This window comes from Peromyscus californicus, unplaced genomic scaffold, assembly GCF_007827085.1.
Source record: "Peromyscus californicus insignis strain IS unplaced genomic scaffold, ASM782708v3 Scaffold_18__1_contigs__length_77618521, whole genome shotgun sequence".
Lineage (NCBI taxonomy): Eukaryota > Metazoa > Chordata > Mammalia > Rodentia > Cricetidae > Peromyscus > Peromyscus californicus.
Window position 1 is genome coordinate 41,256,359 of NW_026294480.1, and position 16,122 is coordinate 41,272,480.

The 16,122-nt window shown below is 44.5% G+C and overlaps 1 protein-coding gene and 1 pseudogene across 1 annotated transcript in view; both read left to right on the forward strand.

Moving 5' to 3' along the window:
- Positions 1-12,640: 12,640 nt before the first annotated feature.
- Positions 12,641-13,263, forward strand: LOC128113241 (transcription factor BTF3-like; annotated as a pseudogene).
- Positions 13,264-15,924: 2,661 nt separating this feature from the next.
- Mier3 (MIER family member 3) overlaps positions 15,925-16,122 on the forward strand; it is a 28,060-nt gene continuing 27,862 nt past the window's right edge. The window contains exon 1 of the mRNA XM_052743283.1: positions 15,925-16,014. Within this exon, the coding sequence (XP_052599243.1) occupies positions 16,006-16,014 (9 nt within the window). The 5' untranslated portion in view covers positions 15,925-16,005. The remainder of the gene's footprint in view (positions 16,015-16,122) is intronic.

Genomic DNA, 16,122 nt, shown 5'->3' on the forward strand with positions numbered 1-16,122 from the left:
GGACCACCACCGCCCGACTAGATTCTCCTTTCTTTAAGTCATTTTATTTCACAGCTGCAGAGTGGGGGAGAAGCAGCAGTTGGTATGGGGACCATAAATCATGGTTTTGACTGACAGTAGCCTACATTTGATAATGTTAATTGTTTTTTTAATCAATGACTTCTCTTTCATGGCTGGCTTACTTAGAAACAACTGTTGGCACTTGAACCATTTCGACTTGTCCCAGGATGAAGAGTCCTAGTTCAGGGTGAGACAGATCTCAAGATTGTCACGGCTAAAGAAGCGATATTGCCAAGCACACAGAGAAAAATCAGGAAGCCTTGGATCGTGTTTCTGTTTGACCTTCTGTTCCGAGGCTGGGATCATGTGACTGAAGGTTTGGGCCTTGATTCATTGACCTGCTCTTGCATTTCTCAAATGCATTTGAATTTTACCTCAACAAAGCAGGATGGACCCCATGTCCCCCATTTCCTGAGCCAGGGTTAGCAATCTTTTTTAAAAAACACTCTTGGGGCCAGATGTGGTGGCATATGCCTTTAGTCTCAGCACTTGGGAGGCAGAGGCAGGCAGATCTCTGTGAGTTCAAGGCCAGACTAGTCTATATGATGATTTCTAGGCCAATTAGAGTTATACAGTAAGACCCAGTGACAAAACAGACCACCAGAAGCCCTCTTGGGGCTCAGGAGATGGGTGGGTAAAGCCCTTTCTACATATGCATGAGGACCCAGCTCTCACACTGTAAAGACTTGATCACAGGAGCCTCCACAGTCATTCTAGCACTGAGAGGCAGAAACAGGAAGATCCTGAGAGCTAGCGGGTCAACCAGTCCAGTCAGTCAGTGAGCCCCAGGTTTAATGAGAGACACTGTTCCAAAAACAAGGTGAAGAATAGTAGAAGAAGGCAACCAACATCCACCCCCTGCCTCCACACACCCAGGAACAAATGTGTGCCGCATATGCACAAATATATAACATGCGTGCGCATGTGTACATGCATACCACTATTCACAGGCATACCCAGAAACGATGCTTTACGATGCTCTGATATTCTTTTGTTTTGTTTTGTTTTTCGAGACAGGGTTTCTCTGTGTAGTTTTGGTGCCTCTCCTGGATATCACTCTGTAGACCAGGCTGGCCTTGAACTTACAGAGATCCGCCTGGCTCTGCCTCCCGAGTGCTAGGATTAAAGGTGTGCACCACCGCTGCCCGGCTGGCTTTTAGAATTTTTCTGACATCTCTTCCCCATAGATTCCTGAGCCTTGAGGAGAGAGGTGTTGCTGTGGGATGTTGTGTATGGCAAATGTGTTGCTCTGATTGGTCAATAAATAAATCACTGATTGGCCAGTGGCCAGGCAGGAAGTATAGGCAGGACAAGGAGGAGAATAAAGCTGGGAAGTGGAAGGCTGAGAGAGACACACTGCCAGCCGCCACGATGACAAACAGCATGTGAAGATGCCGGTAAGACACGAACCATGTGGCAAGGTATAGATTTATAGAAATGGATTAATTTAAGATGTAAGAACAGATAGCAAGAAGCCTGCCACGGCCATACAGTTTGTAACCAATATAAGTCTCTGTGTTTACTTGGTTGGGTCTGAACGGCCGTGGGACTGGCGGGTGAGAGAGATTTGTCCTGACTGTGGGCCAGGCAGGAAAACTCTAGCTACAGGGTGTGATGTAGACACCCCATTTAGGACTGAGCATTCCAAGGTCTCTTACTCTCTGCATTGTCCAGTTGTGGGTTTCTGAGTTAACTGCCATCTACTTCAAGAAGAAGCTTCTCTGATGATGACTGAGTAAGGCACTAGTCTTTGGGGAGAGCAGTATGTCAGTAGGAGTCATTTTATTGCCATGTCCATTTAGCAGAATAATAGTAGTAAGTTTTCCTCAAGGCCCATGACCTATCTAAGCCTCAAGTTCTTGGCCTCACTGACATTGCTGGGTGAGGTTCCATCTCACGGAGCAGGCCTTAAACCCAGCAAAAAAAGTAACTATCATAATACGAAAGCCACGATTGTACCGGGGGAATATCTTACCAGATAGGTCATTATTGAGGCTCACGGGATTCACAGCTGGGTGAGATTGATAATCGCTGTTCTTCTCCAGTGCTGTACATAATACCTCACAGCACTATGAATGTCATCCAGGAGAGGTGAAGCTTCCAGGTGAGTACCAGCTAGATAGCTCCAGGTTCTGTGATGTAAGTATGTGGTATCTTCAGCAACGGGTCATACTGTCAAGTGCTGGAGGGTAACCTATAGCATTTCTGATAGTCTGTAATGTTTCGGGGGGCGTTGTCTATAGGTCCCATTGGCTTCAAAAAGAGACAACCCATTCTTGGTATTCAAACTTAGCTCTATAATTTACAAGTGGAACAATTTATTTATAACATGGAGAAAATAACACCTGTCTTGCAAAGTAGTTGATAATAAAGTACTGTTCTTTTAATGCACAATTCGGTATGTGCTTATAAAATGAAATATTAGACTCATGTTATTGGTTTGAATTAAATGAAGAGAAAAAAGGGAAGAAGATAACATTTAAAAGGCATATAGTGGGCTGGAGAGATGGCTCAGAGGTTAAGAACACTGGCTGTTCTTCCAGAGGTCCTGAGTTCAATTCCCAGCACCCACATGGTAGCTCACAACCATCTGTAATGAGATCTCATGCCCTCTTCTGGCCTGCAGAAATACATGCAAACAGAACAATGTATACATAATAAATAAATAAATCTTTAAAAGGCATATAGTAACGAGTCTTTCTCTGTCCCTCCAGCTCCCAAATAATGACAGAGACTTCTTATTAATTATAAAAACTTGTCCTTAGCTTAGGCTTGTTTTAAACTAACTCTTATAACTTAAATGAACCCATTTCTCTTCATCTACGTGCTGCCACATGGCTTGTGGATGTTACCTCTTCTCCTGCATCTCCTGCTTGTTCTGCATCTCCTGGTGTCTTCTGCATGCCTTGACTCCTCCTCTTCCTTTCTCTCTCTGCCCGGAAATCCCACCAACACCTCCTGCCTAGTTATTGGCTGTTGAGCTTTTGATTACACCACCCACAGCAATACATCTTCACACAGTGTACAAATATCCCACAATGGCATATCTGTTGGTATTACAAAAATATTTCACAGTAATACTTGGAAAAGAAGTTAAACTTTTTTTAAAAAGGCCTTAATGAAACAACAAGAGAGTGGATGGGCAGCTTCCCCAAAAGCCCAGTGGAGGCAGCTCTCCTTCGCATGGTATTGGGCAGGTCTCTAGTTCAATACCGGATGAAGGAGCTGGGTTGAATTTATAGACCATGTGGTGCCAGAAAGACAAAAAATGGTGTTTCTTTAAACACCAGAGTTGTACTCAGGCAGTGAGACGTTCTCCTGATGAAAAGCCAGCCCGCGCTGTGGAAGGTTCCCCTTTTCCATCCAAAGCTAAACCTGGAGTGCGTGAGAGCAGAGTCACCGGTTTCTTCAAGCTCATTTATCCAGATGTTCTAGTGACTAGCTCCTGCAATACACTGGGGGTCACATGTAAGAGAGCCCCCTTTCTGAACATATGCTGGGAGACACATGTAAGAGAGCCCTCTTTCTGCTTACACACTGGGGGACACATGTAAGAGAGCCCCCTTTCTGATCATACACTGGAGGACACATAAGAGAGCCCCCTTTCTGATCATTCACTGGGGGACACATGTAAGAGAGCCCCCTTTCTGCTTATACACTGGGGGACACATATAAGAGAGCCCCCTTTCTGATCATACACTGGGGACACATGTAAGAGGGCCCCCTTTCTGCTTAAACACTGGGGGACACATGTAAGAGAGCCCCCTTTCTGCTTATACACTGGGGGACACATGTAAGAGGGCCCCCTTTCTGCTTATACACTGGGGGACACATGTAAAAGAGCCCCCTTTCTGATTATTCACTGGGGACACATGTAAGAGGGCCCCCCTTTTGCTTCTCCTGCACAAGCCTGGTTCCCTGATATGCATGGATCCAGTTCCTTTTTGCGTTGTTTGCCTTTCTGCTCCTTCATTTTTCTTTCTTTCTCCCCACTTCCCTCCATCTCCATCTGTTCCTACCCATTCCCTTTTTGGACAACATTTTGCATGTAGCGTAGTGTAGCCTGGAACTTGCTATGGGTAGTCCAGGTTGGCCATTAACTTGCAATCCTCCTGCCTCAGTCTATCAAGTGCTGGGATTTATATATGCTACCATGCTCAACTAGTGCTAAAATTATTTTTTAGCGTTATTTTATGCATTGTGTGTGTGTGTGTGTGTGTGTGTGTGTGTGTGTGTGTGTGTGTGGTGTGCACACGTGCACGCCAGACAGCATATGTGTGACGGTCACATGACAACCTCCTGTGTCAGCCTTTGCTTTCTGCTTGCTTTGAGGTAGAATCCCTTGTGATTTCTTTGCAGCAGCTACAAGGTTAGCTGGTCACAGGGCTCCAGTAGTTTCTGAGGGGTCTTCACACCTCTGCCTCCCACCCTGCTGTAGGAATGGGGTTACAGGGTCTGGTCTCACACAGGTGCTGGGGTTTGAACTCGGGTCTTCGCACTTGCATGGCAAATGCTTTTCTCCATGGAATCATCTCCTGTGTGAAAATTCCTAAATTACGCCTTGAGATTTTCCAAAGTCTGTCTGGCTTCCACATGCGGTACAGCAGAAAACTACAAAAAAAAAACGACTGTCAGTACTTTGTGCTGAGATTTCGGTCCTTTCTGGTTAAGCTTAGAGAGGTGCTATTTTTATATAATTGGTTAATTAAGATATAAGTACAAATCTTCATAGCCTGTCTTTTGAAACACACGTTGAAATAAAGGATACATAGTTAGCTTTCAAGCCATTCTCCCCACATGTTCAATCTTCCTGTCTTGTGTGTATTTTGCAGGTTAGACTTGAGGAGGGAGGGAGCTCTTTGGTTCTTGGTGGGATTTTCTGGTATCAAACACAGGACACTGTGTAGTGAAGGGAATGGACAGGGTCGTTCTTTTCACTTAATGACCTCTCTCGATCCTTGGTCTTGAAAGAAGATTTGAGAGAGCAAAGAGAAGGAGCCAGGCTTCAGGGCGAACACCAAACACGACATAAGTGTAAGTATTTCATCTTTAGGCTATGATTTTGAAAAGAAACAGAGTCTCTGTTTTCAGAGACTCCCACATTTGTATGGAAACTGGATAAAAGCCATGGAATGGAGAAGCTTATGTATCTATTCTTATAATATTTTTCTATTTCACACTAAAAATAGAAGGATACAGGCTCCTATATTGATTTATTTTTAGCAACATATACCTTTCATTGTCATCAAATACAAGAGAAAACTTTCAATGTATCTGAAATTTGTGTGACATTTCTCAGTTTTTACTCACATTCTTTTTTATTTCCAAAGCAAACATCATAGTTTCACACATACATGATCACATGCTGTTACAGTATGCCATGACAAAATACTACAGACTGGGTAGCTTAAACAAACTGAAGGTTGGAAGATCATAATCAGGCCATGTGTCCCCCAGGGTCAGTTCTGATACAGATTCTCCTGGCCACAGATGGCTGGTTGTCTTTTTATTATGTCCTAATATGCCCTTTCTTTGCGATAGGCACACAGAAAAATAGGGATAGAAATTCTCTCTCTCTCAATTGTGTGTGTGTGTGTGTGTGTGTGTGTGTGTGTGTGTGTGTGTTTGAAGTGCCCATGGAGATCAAAAGAGGGTTGGATTCCCTCGGAGGCAGGGTTACAAGCAGTTGTGAACCACCAAATACAGGCGCTGGCAACGGAACAGGGTCCTCTGCAAGATCTGTTCATGCTCTTAACCACTAGGCTATCTCTCCAGCCCCCAACATCTCTTCTTATGAGTCTACCAGTCATTGGATCAATGTTCCAGACTCATAACCTCAATTGCATTTTTAGAGGTCCCATCTCCAAATCTAGTTGTTATGTATGGATAGAGATAAGTTCTGAGAAATGTGTCATTCGATGATTTTGTTTTTGTGCAAACATCATAGAGTGTTACACAGATTATACAAATCTACGGGTTATAAAAAAAATTTTATGGCCCAGCAGCAGTGGCACACGCCTTTAATCCCAGCACTTGGGAGGCAGAGGCAGGCAGATCTCTGTGAGTTTGAGGCCAGCCTGGTCTACAGAGAGAGATCCAGGAAAGGCATCAAAACTACATGGAGAAACCCTGTCTTGAAAAAACCAAAAAAAAAAAGTTACCATTTTAGTGTTTTTACATTATTTACATATTATTATGGTATATTATATTATATAAAACTAAGTAATGATGAACTAGTTGGTTTGTATGCTCAACCTTTTATTTTTACCTTCATTTTTCTCATGTTTTTATAACAATATAAAATGAAAAAATTCTATTTAGATTTTGCTTCTTTTTAATCTTGAATTTCCCACTTTTAGTAGTCTATCTTGTAATGAGCTTTATAATTTAGTTCTTGGTGATTTAAAATATGTCTCAACATCTCTCAACCCTCATTAGAGAAGCTTCTCCTTGAGTAAGTGGCAATTAACACAGAAATTCTCATCTGGTCAATGTGCAGAGAATAAGACCGTTGTGTGACAGAACTTTTCTTGGGCAGACACAACATGAACGTCTACTCACAGCAGAGAAGGAGCCCAGGACAGACCAAAGTATGGATACCACCAAAGTCCAGCTTGGTGAACCAATGAGTTTTATTGGGGTTACTACAAGAATATGGGTGAGGGGTTACTTAGAGGAGCAGAAATGATTCAAAGAGCTGCATCACCAAGGCCCACCCTAACATGGCTGCCTGCTTACAAAAGCTGGGAACCTGGAGCACACTACACCGCCTTCAGACAGCTCAACAGTTTGGGGAGTGTCCTTTTCCAAGGGACTCAGTTGGTCTAAACCCTTCCAAATAGCTCATGTTGTTTCTGTTTCTTCCAGGCAGCTTGGTTTGCCTAGGAGGGACTCCCAGCTTTCCCTGTTAACTCTGGCAGGGGGAGACCTAGTGAAGTTGGTCTGCTTCAGGGACCTTCTGGGGCTGTTTTGAGTTGTTTACCTTCCTGTTTAGAGAGCTTCCCTATGGGGTTGAACGTTCCAATCTCAGAAGAAACTGTTGCACAACCAAGACACTGTAGAGTGCTCAGCCCTGAATGGGACTTTCATATCACACCCCTCCCCTCAAGGCTCAGCAACTTCAAGAAGGAAGGTGGTGAGTGATTTCAAAGGAAGAGCATTTTCCAGACCCAACAGGGCAGTTGCACGTACGAACTCATGGCAATTGTGACAGCGTGCACAAGACCTACACAAGTTCAAGACAGATGAAATCCTAAGGTAGGTGGGGAAAGGTGGACAGGAAATCCCTCCCCCAGCTGAAGCGCTATGGACATCTGACAGGTGCTGGGAGAAAGGGAGTCAATCTCCTGTATGATATGACACACCCACCATGACTGGTTAGGGAAAAGAGAGAGAAACAGAGAGAGAGAGACAGAGAGAGAGAGACAGAGAGACAGAGGCAGAGAGAGAGACAGAGATAGGCAAAGATAGAGGCAGAGAGACAGAGAGACAGAGACAGAGAGGAACAGAGAGACAGAGGACAGAAAGACAGAGACAGACAGACAGAGAGAGAGCTCAAAGTTGAGAGGGAAGAGATGGGAGGGTGAAGGGTGTGTTTATGGGAGGAATTGAGAGAGGAGTTTCAATATATTCAAAGTACATTTTATGAAACTCTCAGAATTAATAAAGCTGTTGTAAATAAATAAAATAAGCTTTGAAAGAATCAACATGTTCATTAGAATTGAAGCATGAAATGAGACTTTCCTAAAAGAATCCAATTGTGACTTGGAGATTAGGTTTGACAGAGGGGTCTAGTAGTGTGAAGGGTGCTGTGGGATGGTCTGTATGTCATGTGTGTTGCTGATTGGTCAATAAATAAATCACTGATTGGCCAGTGGCCAGGCAGGAAGTATAGGCGGGACAAGGAGGAGAATAAAGCTGGGAAGTGGAAGGCTGAGAGAGACACACTGCCAGCCGCCACAATGACAAACAGCATGTGAAGATGCTGGTAAGACACGAGCCACAAGCCACGTGGCAAGGTATAGATTTATAGAAATGGATTAATTTAAGCTGTAAGAACAGTTAGCAAGAAGCCTGCCACGGCCATACAGTTTGTAACCAATATAAGTCTCTGTGTTTACTTGGTTGCGTCTGAGGGCTGTGGGACTGGCAGGTGAGAGAGATTTGTCCTGACTGTGGGCCAGGCAGGAAAACTCAAGCTACAGAAGGGCATTTCCCCCAAGCTGAAAGGGCTTTATCTGCAGCACAGAGAACTTGACGGAAATATATTTTAAATGTGTGATGAGATACAAGCATTTTACTTACAAATACTGCATCGGAGAGAATAGGAGATTAAGAACACTTCCATTTTGACTCTTTTCTGAGACTATTGAGGGAAAAGAGTCTTGCAGTGAAGGTAAGTAGTGTGATTAATAGTTACTTCACAAATCTAAGCAGTCTTTTGTTGGTAACACTGATAGTGAAGTAATTATAAAAGACTAAAGGGCTGAATGATCACTTTGAAAGCCAGTCTTTAATTCTTTATCTTCAACAAAATTTCAGTTTATAGATCATTTAAAATTTGTTTTTTTAATATTATGTGTTGCTTACATCTTCGTGTGCACGATTGTGGAAGCCTCAGGAGATGGTTGGGTGTCCTCTACTGATTTTTCCTTTTTCCTTTAAGGCAGGGTCTCTCACGGATCTAGAAGCTCACTGTTTTTGGCTAGGCTGGCTGGTTGGTGATGGAATCCACCTCTCTCCACCCTCCATTCTTGGGGTTCCAGGTATGTGCAGCCCTGCTTGGCTTTTATGAGGTGTTGGGGATTTGCAGTCATATCCTCATGTCTGCACAATAAGCACGCATAGGTACTGAGCCATCCCCCAGTCTCCAAATACTATTTGAGAGAGAATAACAACATGACGATTACAAAGAATTTCAATGAATGATAATTTAAACAATTTGAAAGAGGTTGGCTGGTGGTGGCACATGCCTTTAATCCCAGCACTCGGGAGGCAGAGGCAGGTGGATCTGAGTTCAAGGCCAACCTGGTCTACAGAGTGAGTTCCAGGATACTCAGGGCTACACAGAGAAACTCTGTCTTGAAAAATCAAAAATAAATAAATATGTCAAAGAGCTTAAATGATGATTTAGTAATAAAATCCATTTCTAGCTATGCATCTCATAAATATGGTTTTTCAAAGGGTGTATCTGTAAAAAGACCAAGAATACAGTTGACATTAAACTTGTATTCTAGCATTAAGCATCATTCATTAACAGGGACATGAATTAATTTAAAGGTACTATTTACCCTACTGAGAGATTGACTTCCAATGTAATTTTTGTTAATAAGCTTTAATAAAAAATAATACATGTACACTGTTTTGATCAATGACAAACTGATAATAATTAGACTGATAAGGCAATCTGGAGGAAATTTATCTTGACTGAGAAGGATGTTTTTGCTGCAAAGATAATAATATATCAGGAAAAAGATTTCCACACATAAATCACAGTGTACTTGCTTAGACTAGAATGGGAATGTGTATTCTAAGAGAAAAGAGATTTGGGTAAAATTTTCTTGTTGTTAAAGAAGAAACATCGTTTTGGTGGTTTGTTTTTTCTTTCTTTTTTTTTTTTTTTTTTTTTGGTTTTTTGAGACAGGGTTTCTCTGTATAGCCCTGGCTGTCCTGGATCTCGCTCTGTAGACCAGGCTGGCCTCGAACTCACAAAGATCCGCCTGCCTCTGCCTCCCGAGTGCTGGGATTAAAGGCGTGCACCACCACTGCCCGGCACAAATGGGTTTTATGTGCCATGTACTTTAGATATGTGTCACTGTACTTTGTTTTCAGTCTTTCACACTCCTGCTACCCTCCCAGTACCGCTTCGCCCACTGCCCCCTCCCTCTCTCAAATAGTCCCTCCTTTTCTGTTCATATGTACTCCCTTACCCTTTCTCTCCACTACCCAAGATGACTCCATTTCCACTGTCATAACCTATGTCTGCATACACACACACACACATACACATTACACACACATACATACACACTACACACATACATACTACACACAGACACACACATACACACACTACACACATACACACACATACACACTACACACACACAGACATACATATACACACACACTACACACATACACTGCACACACAGACACATACACACTACACACACACATACACACAGAGAGACTTTATTTGTTTTTTTTTTTGTTTGTTTTTTCGAGACAGGGTTTCTCTGTGTAGCTTTGCGCCTTTCCTGGAACTCGCTTTGGAGACCAGGCTGGCCTCGAACTCACAGAGATCCGCCTGGCTCTGCCTCCCGAGTGCTGGGATTAAAGGCATGCGCCACCACAGCCCGGCTGAGACTTTATTTGTTAAAGAATGATGGAGCATCAACTTCATATGGTAATTAAGAATCTATAGTATACATTTCGATGTGTTATATAAAGGCTTAATTTTGCCAGGTGGTAGGATGTGACTTAAATAAATGTGAAACCACTGAGGTGGAAGGTGGAAGGAATTGGGGCCGCTAACAAGGCTATGTTAGCTTAATGAGTCCATCTTAGTTTTATGGCCTTGACTCTTGGAGGAGTGCTCATGTCTCTGGACCAGACTCCCTTCTCCTTACGCATGAACTAAGAAGACCCTTTTAATCAGTGTGAAGTCTTTACTTACCATGTAAATCATTTCCTTTTTGTTGGTAATCCTTATTAGGCAAAGCTTATCATCACCAATTCACCTCCTCAGACAGTAACCACTCTTCCCAGCAAAAGGTATTCAGGATAATTCTCGAAACTGTATTAAACTTAAAATCTTATTTAATCCAGTATCATAGTGCAGAAGTAGATATAATTAGGAAAAAAAATGGAAGTAGTTTGGCTTGGTGCTGGCCTGAATTATTATCATTACAAATTCATTTGAAGCCTTATAGAGGTTAATTTGGTGTAGGGCATTGTGTATGCTAGGCAGGCTCTCTACCACTGACATAAACCCCTAGCAAGAGTTAATTTTCAGTGAATGTTCTCGGTCAGAATTCATAAATTGGAAGCTTGTGGGATGGCCGTGATGTACTTACCTGTGTTCTTTGGTTGCTTTTGAGGCTGGGTTTTGCCATGTTGTTTGGGCTTCAAACTCATGAGTTCAAGTGATCTTTCTGCCTCAGCTTTCCGAGTACCTGAGATCGCAGGTACCTACCACTGCACCTAGCTTTTTTGTTTTTTCTTAGTCAACGACCTTAAAAAACAAAATGAACAAACAAATTAAAAAGAAAAAACAGACACTTCACATAATTCTGCTTCTCAGCTGCTGCTGGCAAACTAGAATGTACAGAAGCCCTGGTTGTACCTTTTTCACAGGTCAAGAGCCAGTCTGCTGAAGCGTGGTTGCTGTCCCGTTAGGCAGTACATCCCACATCCGAAATGGCCGTCTCTCTGGCTTTTGTCTACACTAGCCTGCTTCACTTCTTTCTGGGTTCTGCTTGACTGTGACAGGCATTTTAAATGGAGGCATCACGTTCAGATAGCTCGTTATTTGCCCTTGGGCTAGAGGGAGCCTATAGATAGCTGGATATTGATATTGCCTTCTTGTAACGCGATTACAAACCACTTTCGATGTAGTTTCATGACGGAAACTCCATGAAACAGTTCATAAAATCGGCTAGGAGCTTTTGGAGCCCCGGCAAAGGAAGAGGGTGTTTCCTTAAATTACTGATACGGTACAGCACAGGCAGGACATTTAAAGTGTACTGAATGTCTGTTCTAGTGAAGGATCTCCACGTAGTGTCTCAAAGATGACTAGGATCAAATAACCGATTGTATTGACTTTTGTTGGTGTTGTCTGGCCGCCATGCTTTATGCTATAACTGTCACGTTCTATGCTGTCCTTCATGATCTGTGCTCTTCTTTTCTGTGGGGTTAGCCTCCCGGTTGAGCCAATGTCATTGGCTCTCTCTCTCTTTTTTTTTTTACATCTATGTTTTCTAAATATGGCTGAAAGACTTATTACATTGCGATTCTACTCACAGGGTTACTGTTATTGTGCTTTTAATTTTTCCTCACTCTTGCCCTGTCATCGATAGGAATTACTTTGACTGTAGTCTTTAGGGGACACCGACTTTTATGGTAATCCTATCGTGCCGGACATCCGACATAGGATTGTCTATATAATGGCCCCTGTTGTACAGTGTCAGAATCACAGGAAAACAAAACAATAACAAAAACACTTATTTCAAATCACGGGAAGATTTTATCTGAACTAACTCTTGGAAGTCTTATTAAGAAAAACAAAAGATCCATCTACATAGTAGAGTTTATACATCTCAAAGGGATGTGTTATGTAAGGCAGGGTGGTAAAAATATAAACTGTTTTTCTAGTGATTGGGAGTGGGAAGTATTTATGCCTCTCTAAACTGCTAATTCGAGCTGCCATCCTGCATCTCAGTGTGTGTGTGTGTGTGTGTGTGTGTGTGTGTGTGTGTGTGTGTGTGCGTGCGCGTGTGCCTTATCTCAGCTGGTCTACCCCGAGACCCCTGAGCATGAACCCTAGTCCTCACACGCGGTCCATTTCCACTACAACAAGATGAAAGAAACGACCACGAGCCAGGAAAAACTCGCCGAACTGCAGTGCTCATCAGTGCGCATGTGTGCGAAAAGACCCGCTTGCAGGAAGAAGGTGGTTCACAGAGCAGCGCAGCAGACGATAAAATACTGGAGTTCTCCTTAAAGACGTGAGGGGTAAGCAATATCTCTGCTACTGAAGAAGTAAACACGTTTACAAACCAAGGAACGGGAATCCACTTTAACAATCTGAAAGTTCAGGTGTCTCTGGCAGCAAACACCTTCACTATTAACAGGCCACGCAGCCGCTGACAGAAATGCTTCCCAGCATCCTAAATCAGCTCAGGGCAGACAGTCTGACTAGTTTAAGGAGACTGGCTGAAGCTCTGCCCAGTCTGTGGATGGTAAAGCACCATTAGCTACTGGAGAGGATGGTGATGATGAAGTCCCAGATCTGGTGGAGAATTTTGATGAGTTTCCTAAGAATGAGACACACTGAATTGAAGCGACTTCTGAAGACGGTGACACTTGCCGACGTTACTAGAGCTGCTATTTTATATCATGACAGCCTTTTACATTTCTTTTGCTTATGGATCTGATAAAATCTAGATCTCTAATATTTCTAAGCCTCCTGGACACTGCAGCTCTTTGCAGTCTTTGCTCATACACAATTCCCTTCTTTGTGGCAAATTAACCCTGAAGAAACCTGGGGATAAAGTTTGGAAAAGGGTTAATAAAATTCTTTGCCTATTTAAAAAAAAATAAGCTACTAATTCATTTTACTGTATCATTTCATGAACTTATTCTGACTACAGACAGAGCTTCCCCTGTGATGTGGAGTGTGTAAGCTGTCCAAATGGCAACAGAGAAACAGAGAATCTACAGAAACCGTTGTCGTCCATTAGACAGCGCTAGAAGCCCATATGGTTCTCAGAATTGGCAAACAGAAGAATCTAAGGCCACATTTATTACATAGATTTGCCAAATTTGGTAGGATGAAACATTTTTTTTTTTTTTTTTTTTTTTTTTTTTTACGGTGTAAAGGAGAGGCGGGCTGTTGGAGACCTGGCCATGATAGGGTTGCAGGGGCAGTGTTTAGTGGCTCTGTCCACAGGGCACGCTCACCGCCTCATCTCTGGAGCTGCCTCATCTCTGGAGCTGATCACTTGCACTCCACTTTAAGCCACTTCTTTTTTTTTGAAAACTGAACGCCTCACTGAGGACCGTGGGTACAACATGTGCCAAACCTCTGATTTCAAAGTTCAGCTGTTTTTGAGTTATTTGACTGGACAAAAGGTCACAAGATATCTTTCACAGTAGGGAAAGTGTAATTTTCCATGTCTTTAGGATGTTTTGAAGTTGGTGAGGTTTTTTTTCTGCAAAATTTCCATAAATAAGTAACTTTTTAGCAGTGCTGTAAGCTTGATTTTTGAGAGTGCCTTGGCAATAATCGTTAACCCTTCTTTCTTCACAATCCTGTCTCTAGCCTTATCCTCATAGAGCACAGGAACTGGAGACCCTAGGTTAAAACCCCAACAGTGCAGGTTTGGATTAAAAGTATGAAATTTGGGGGCGCTGGAGAGATGGCTCAGAGGTTGGTAGCACTGGCTGCTCTTCCAGAGGACCAGGGTTCAATTCCCAGCACCCACATGGCAGCTCACAACTGTCTGTAACTCCAGTTCCAGAGGATCTGACACCTTCACACTAATGCACATAAAATAAAGTTAAATAAATTACACAAAAAAAGTATGAATTTTTTTTTTAACATCTTGAAAGTGCCTAATTTAGCCGAGCAGTGGTGGCACATGCCTTTAATCCCAGCACTTGGGAGCCAGAGGCAGATGAATCTCTGTGAGTTCGAGACTAGTCTAGTCTACAAATCGAGTTCCAGGACAGCTAGGACGGTTACACAGAGAAACCCTGTGTAAAGCGCTTAAATTTATGAAGTTACAATGCAAACCTCATTTTTTGCCATTGATATTACATGTTCCTGGTACACAGCTGGGAGGAGAGCTTTGGTGTTTGCTGGCACCCTTTCCAAACCCCTGTAAGGCCCAAGCATTTCCTATTTGTGTATTCATGTCGATCCATGGATCCAGGTAGTTAGGACTTCCGTTTTCACACATATTATTTCTAGCATCCCACCTAAAGACATGTGTCTTCCAAGTTTGCCAGACTGACTCCTCACAGACTTTCTTCTTGCACAATCTACCTCTGCAGGCCACTAGCCAGTTGTGAGTGTATATTTTTGTGTACTTTGCTCAGTGGGAATGGGGATCAAGCAAAGGCTAGACTTAACTTCCAACACGCAAAGAAAGTGGCAATCAAGCCTATGTGGGAGCAGATACATCTGCTAAATCTCCTCCTCTCTGGTCCATCCATCCACTTGCCCCTGGGACTACATTTATTGTATAATCTCAAATGTTTGTCCCCTTTCCCCGGAGGAGATGAGAGGCAGTTTTTGAAACTCGGTTGAGGGTCTTTGGTACACTCTTACTTTTAACAGGTTTACCAAGTGTAAATCTTTGGGTCATCTTCCAGACTGTGATTAATACACTCATAGAACTGGTCTATTTTTTTTTAAAGGTATTTAAATGCACAGTCTATGAATGTCTTGTTTGGATCGCGCAAGCCTGCTCATCATGTCTGCCCTGTCGGTCTTCCGCCTTTCCTTCTGAACTGTCCTTATCTTCCAGAGCCCGTCTGGCAAACGTCTACTTCCACACAGTTCCCTCTCCACGCCCCGGGAACGCCGCTGCGCATCCCATTCCTGCAGGTGCCTGGTCGTCGGGCTCCCCGTCGGGTCTCCTCCCTCTGCCGGGTCCAGCATCCGCCACTTGCTTCTTCACTTCCCATCGCGTTACTCTTGCTCACTTCGGGGGGTGGGGTGGGGTGGGGGGGAGAGTCCGTCGAGTCCTCCTCCAAAGTCTCCCCCGCCACCACCACCACCACCACCACCACCACCACCACCACCACCACCACGCCGCCCCTTGCTCCGGGCCCTCCACGGCACCGGCCGGTCCCGGCACCCGCCCGCCCGCCCGCTCGCAGTTCGCCTGGAACTTTACTCCAGCCAAGGCAGAGCGCCGTGGGCGCGCGGGGCGGGGGCGGGCGGGCCGGCGGGCGCGTGCAGGAGCGGCGGCCGCGGGAGCGCCGGACGGCGTGGGTGTGCGAGCGGGGCCGGGGGCGTCGCGGGGCCGGCCTGCCCTATAAGGGGCCGAGCCGCCTCTGCCTCCGGGCGGGTGCCTGGCGGGCCGCGGCGGCGGCGGCGGCGGCGGCGGCGGCGGCGGCGGCGGCGGCGGCAGCGGCGGCGGCGGCTGCGATTGGCTCAGGCGCCCCATCCGGGGACTGGGCTCGGCGCTGCTCGTTCGCCCTAAAGGTACCAATATGGCGGAGGTGAGCGGAGAAACCGGGCAGCGGCGGCCGTGCCGGAGCGGGAGAGCCGGGCGGTCCCCCCGAAGCCCCGCAGCCGGCCTGAGACCCCGGGCTCCTCCCGCGGGTCCT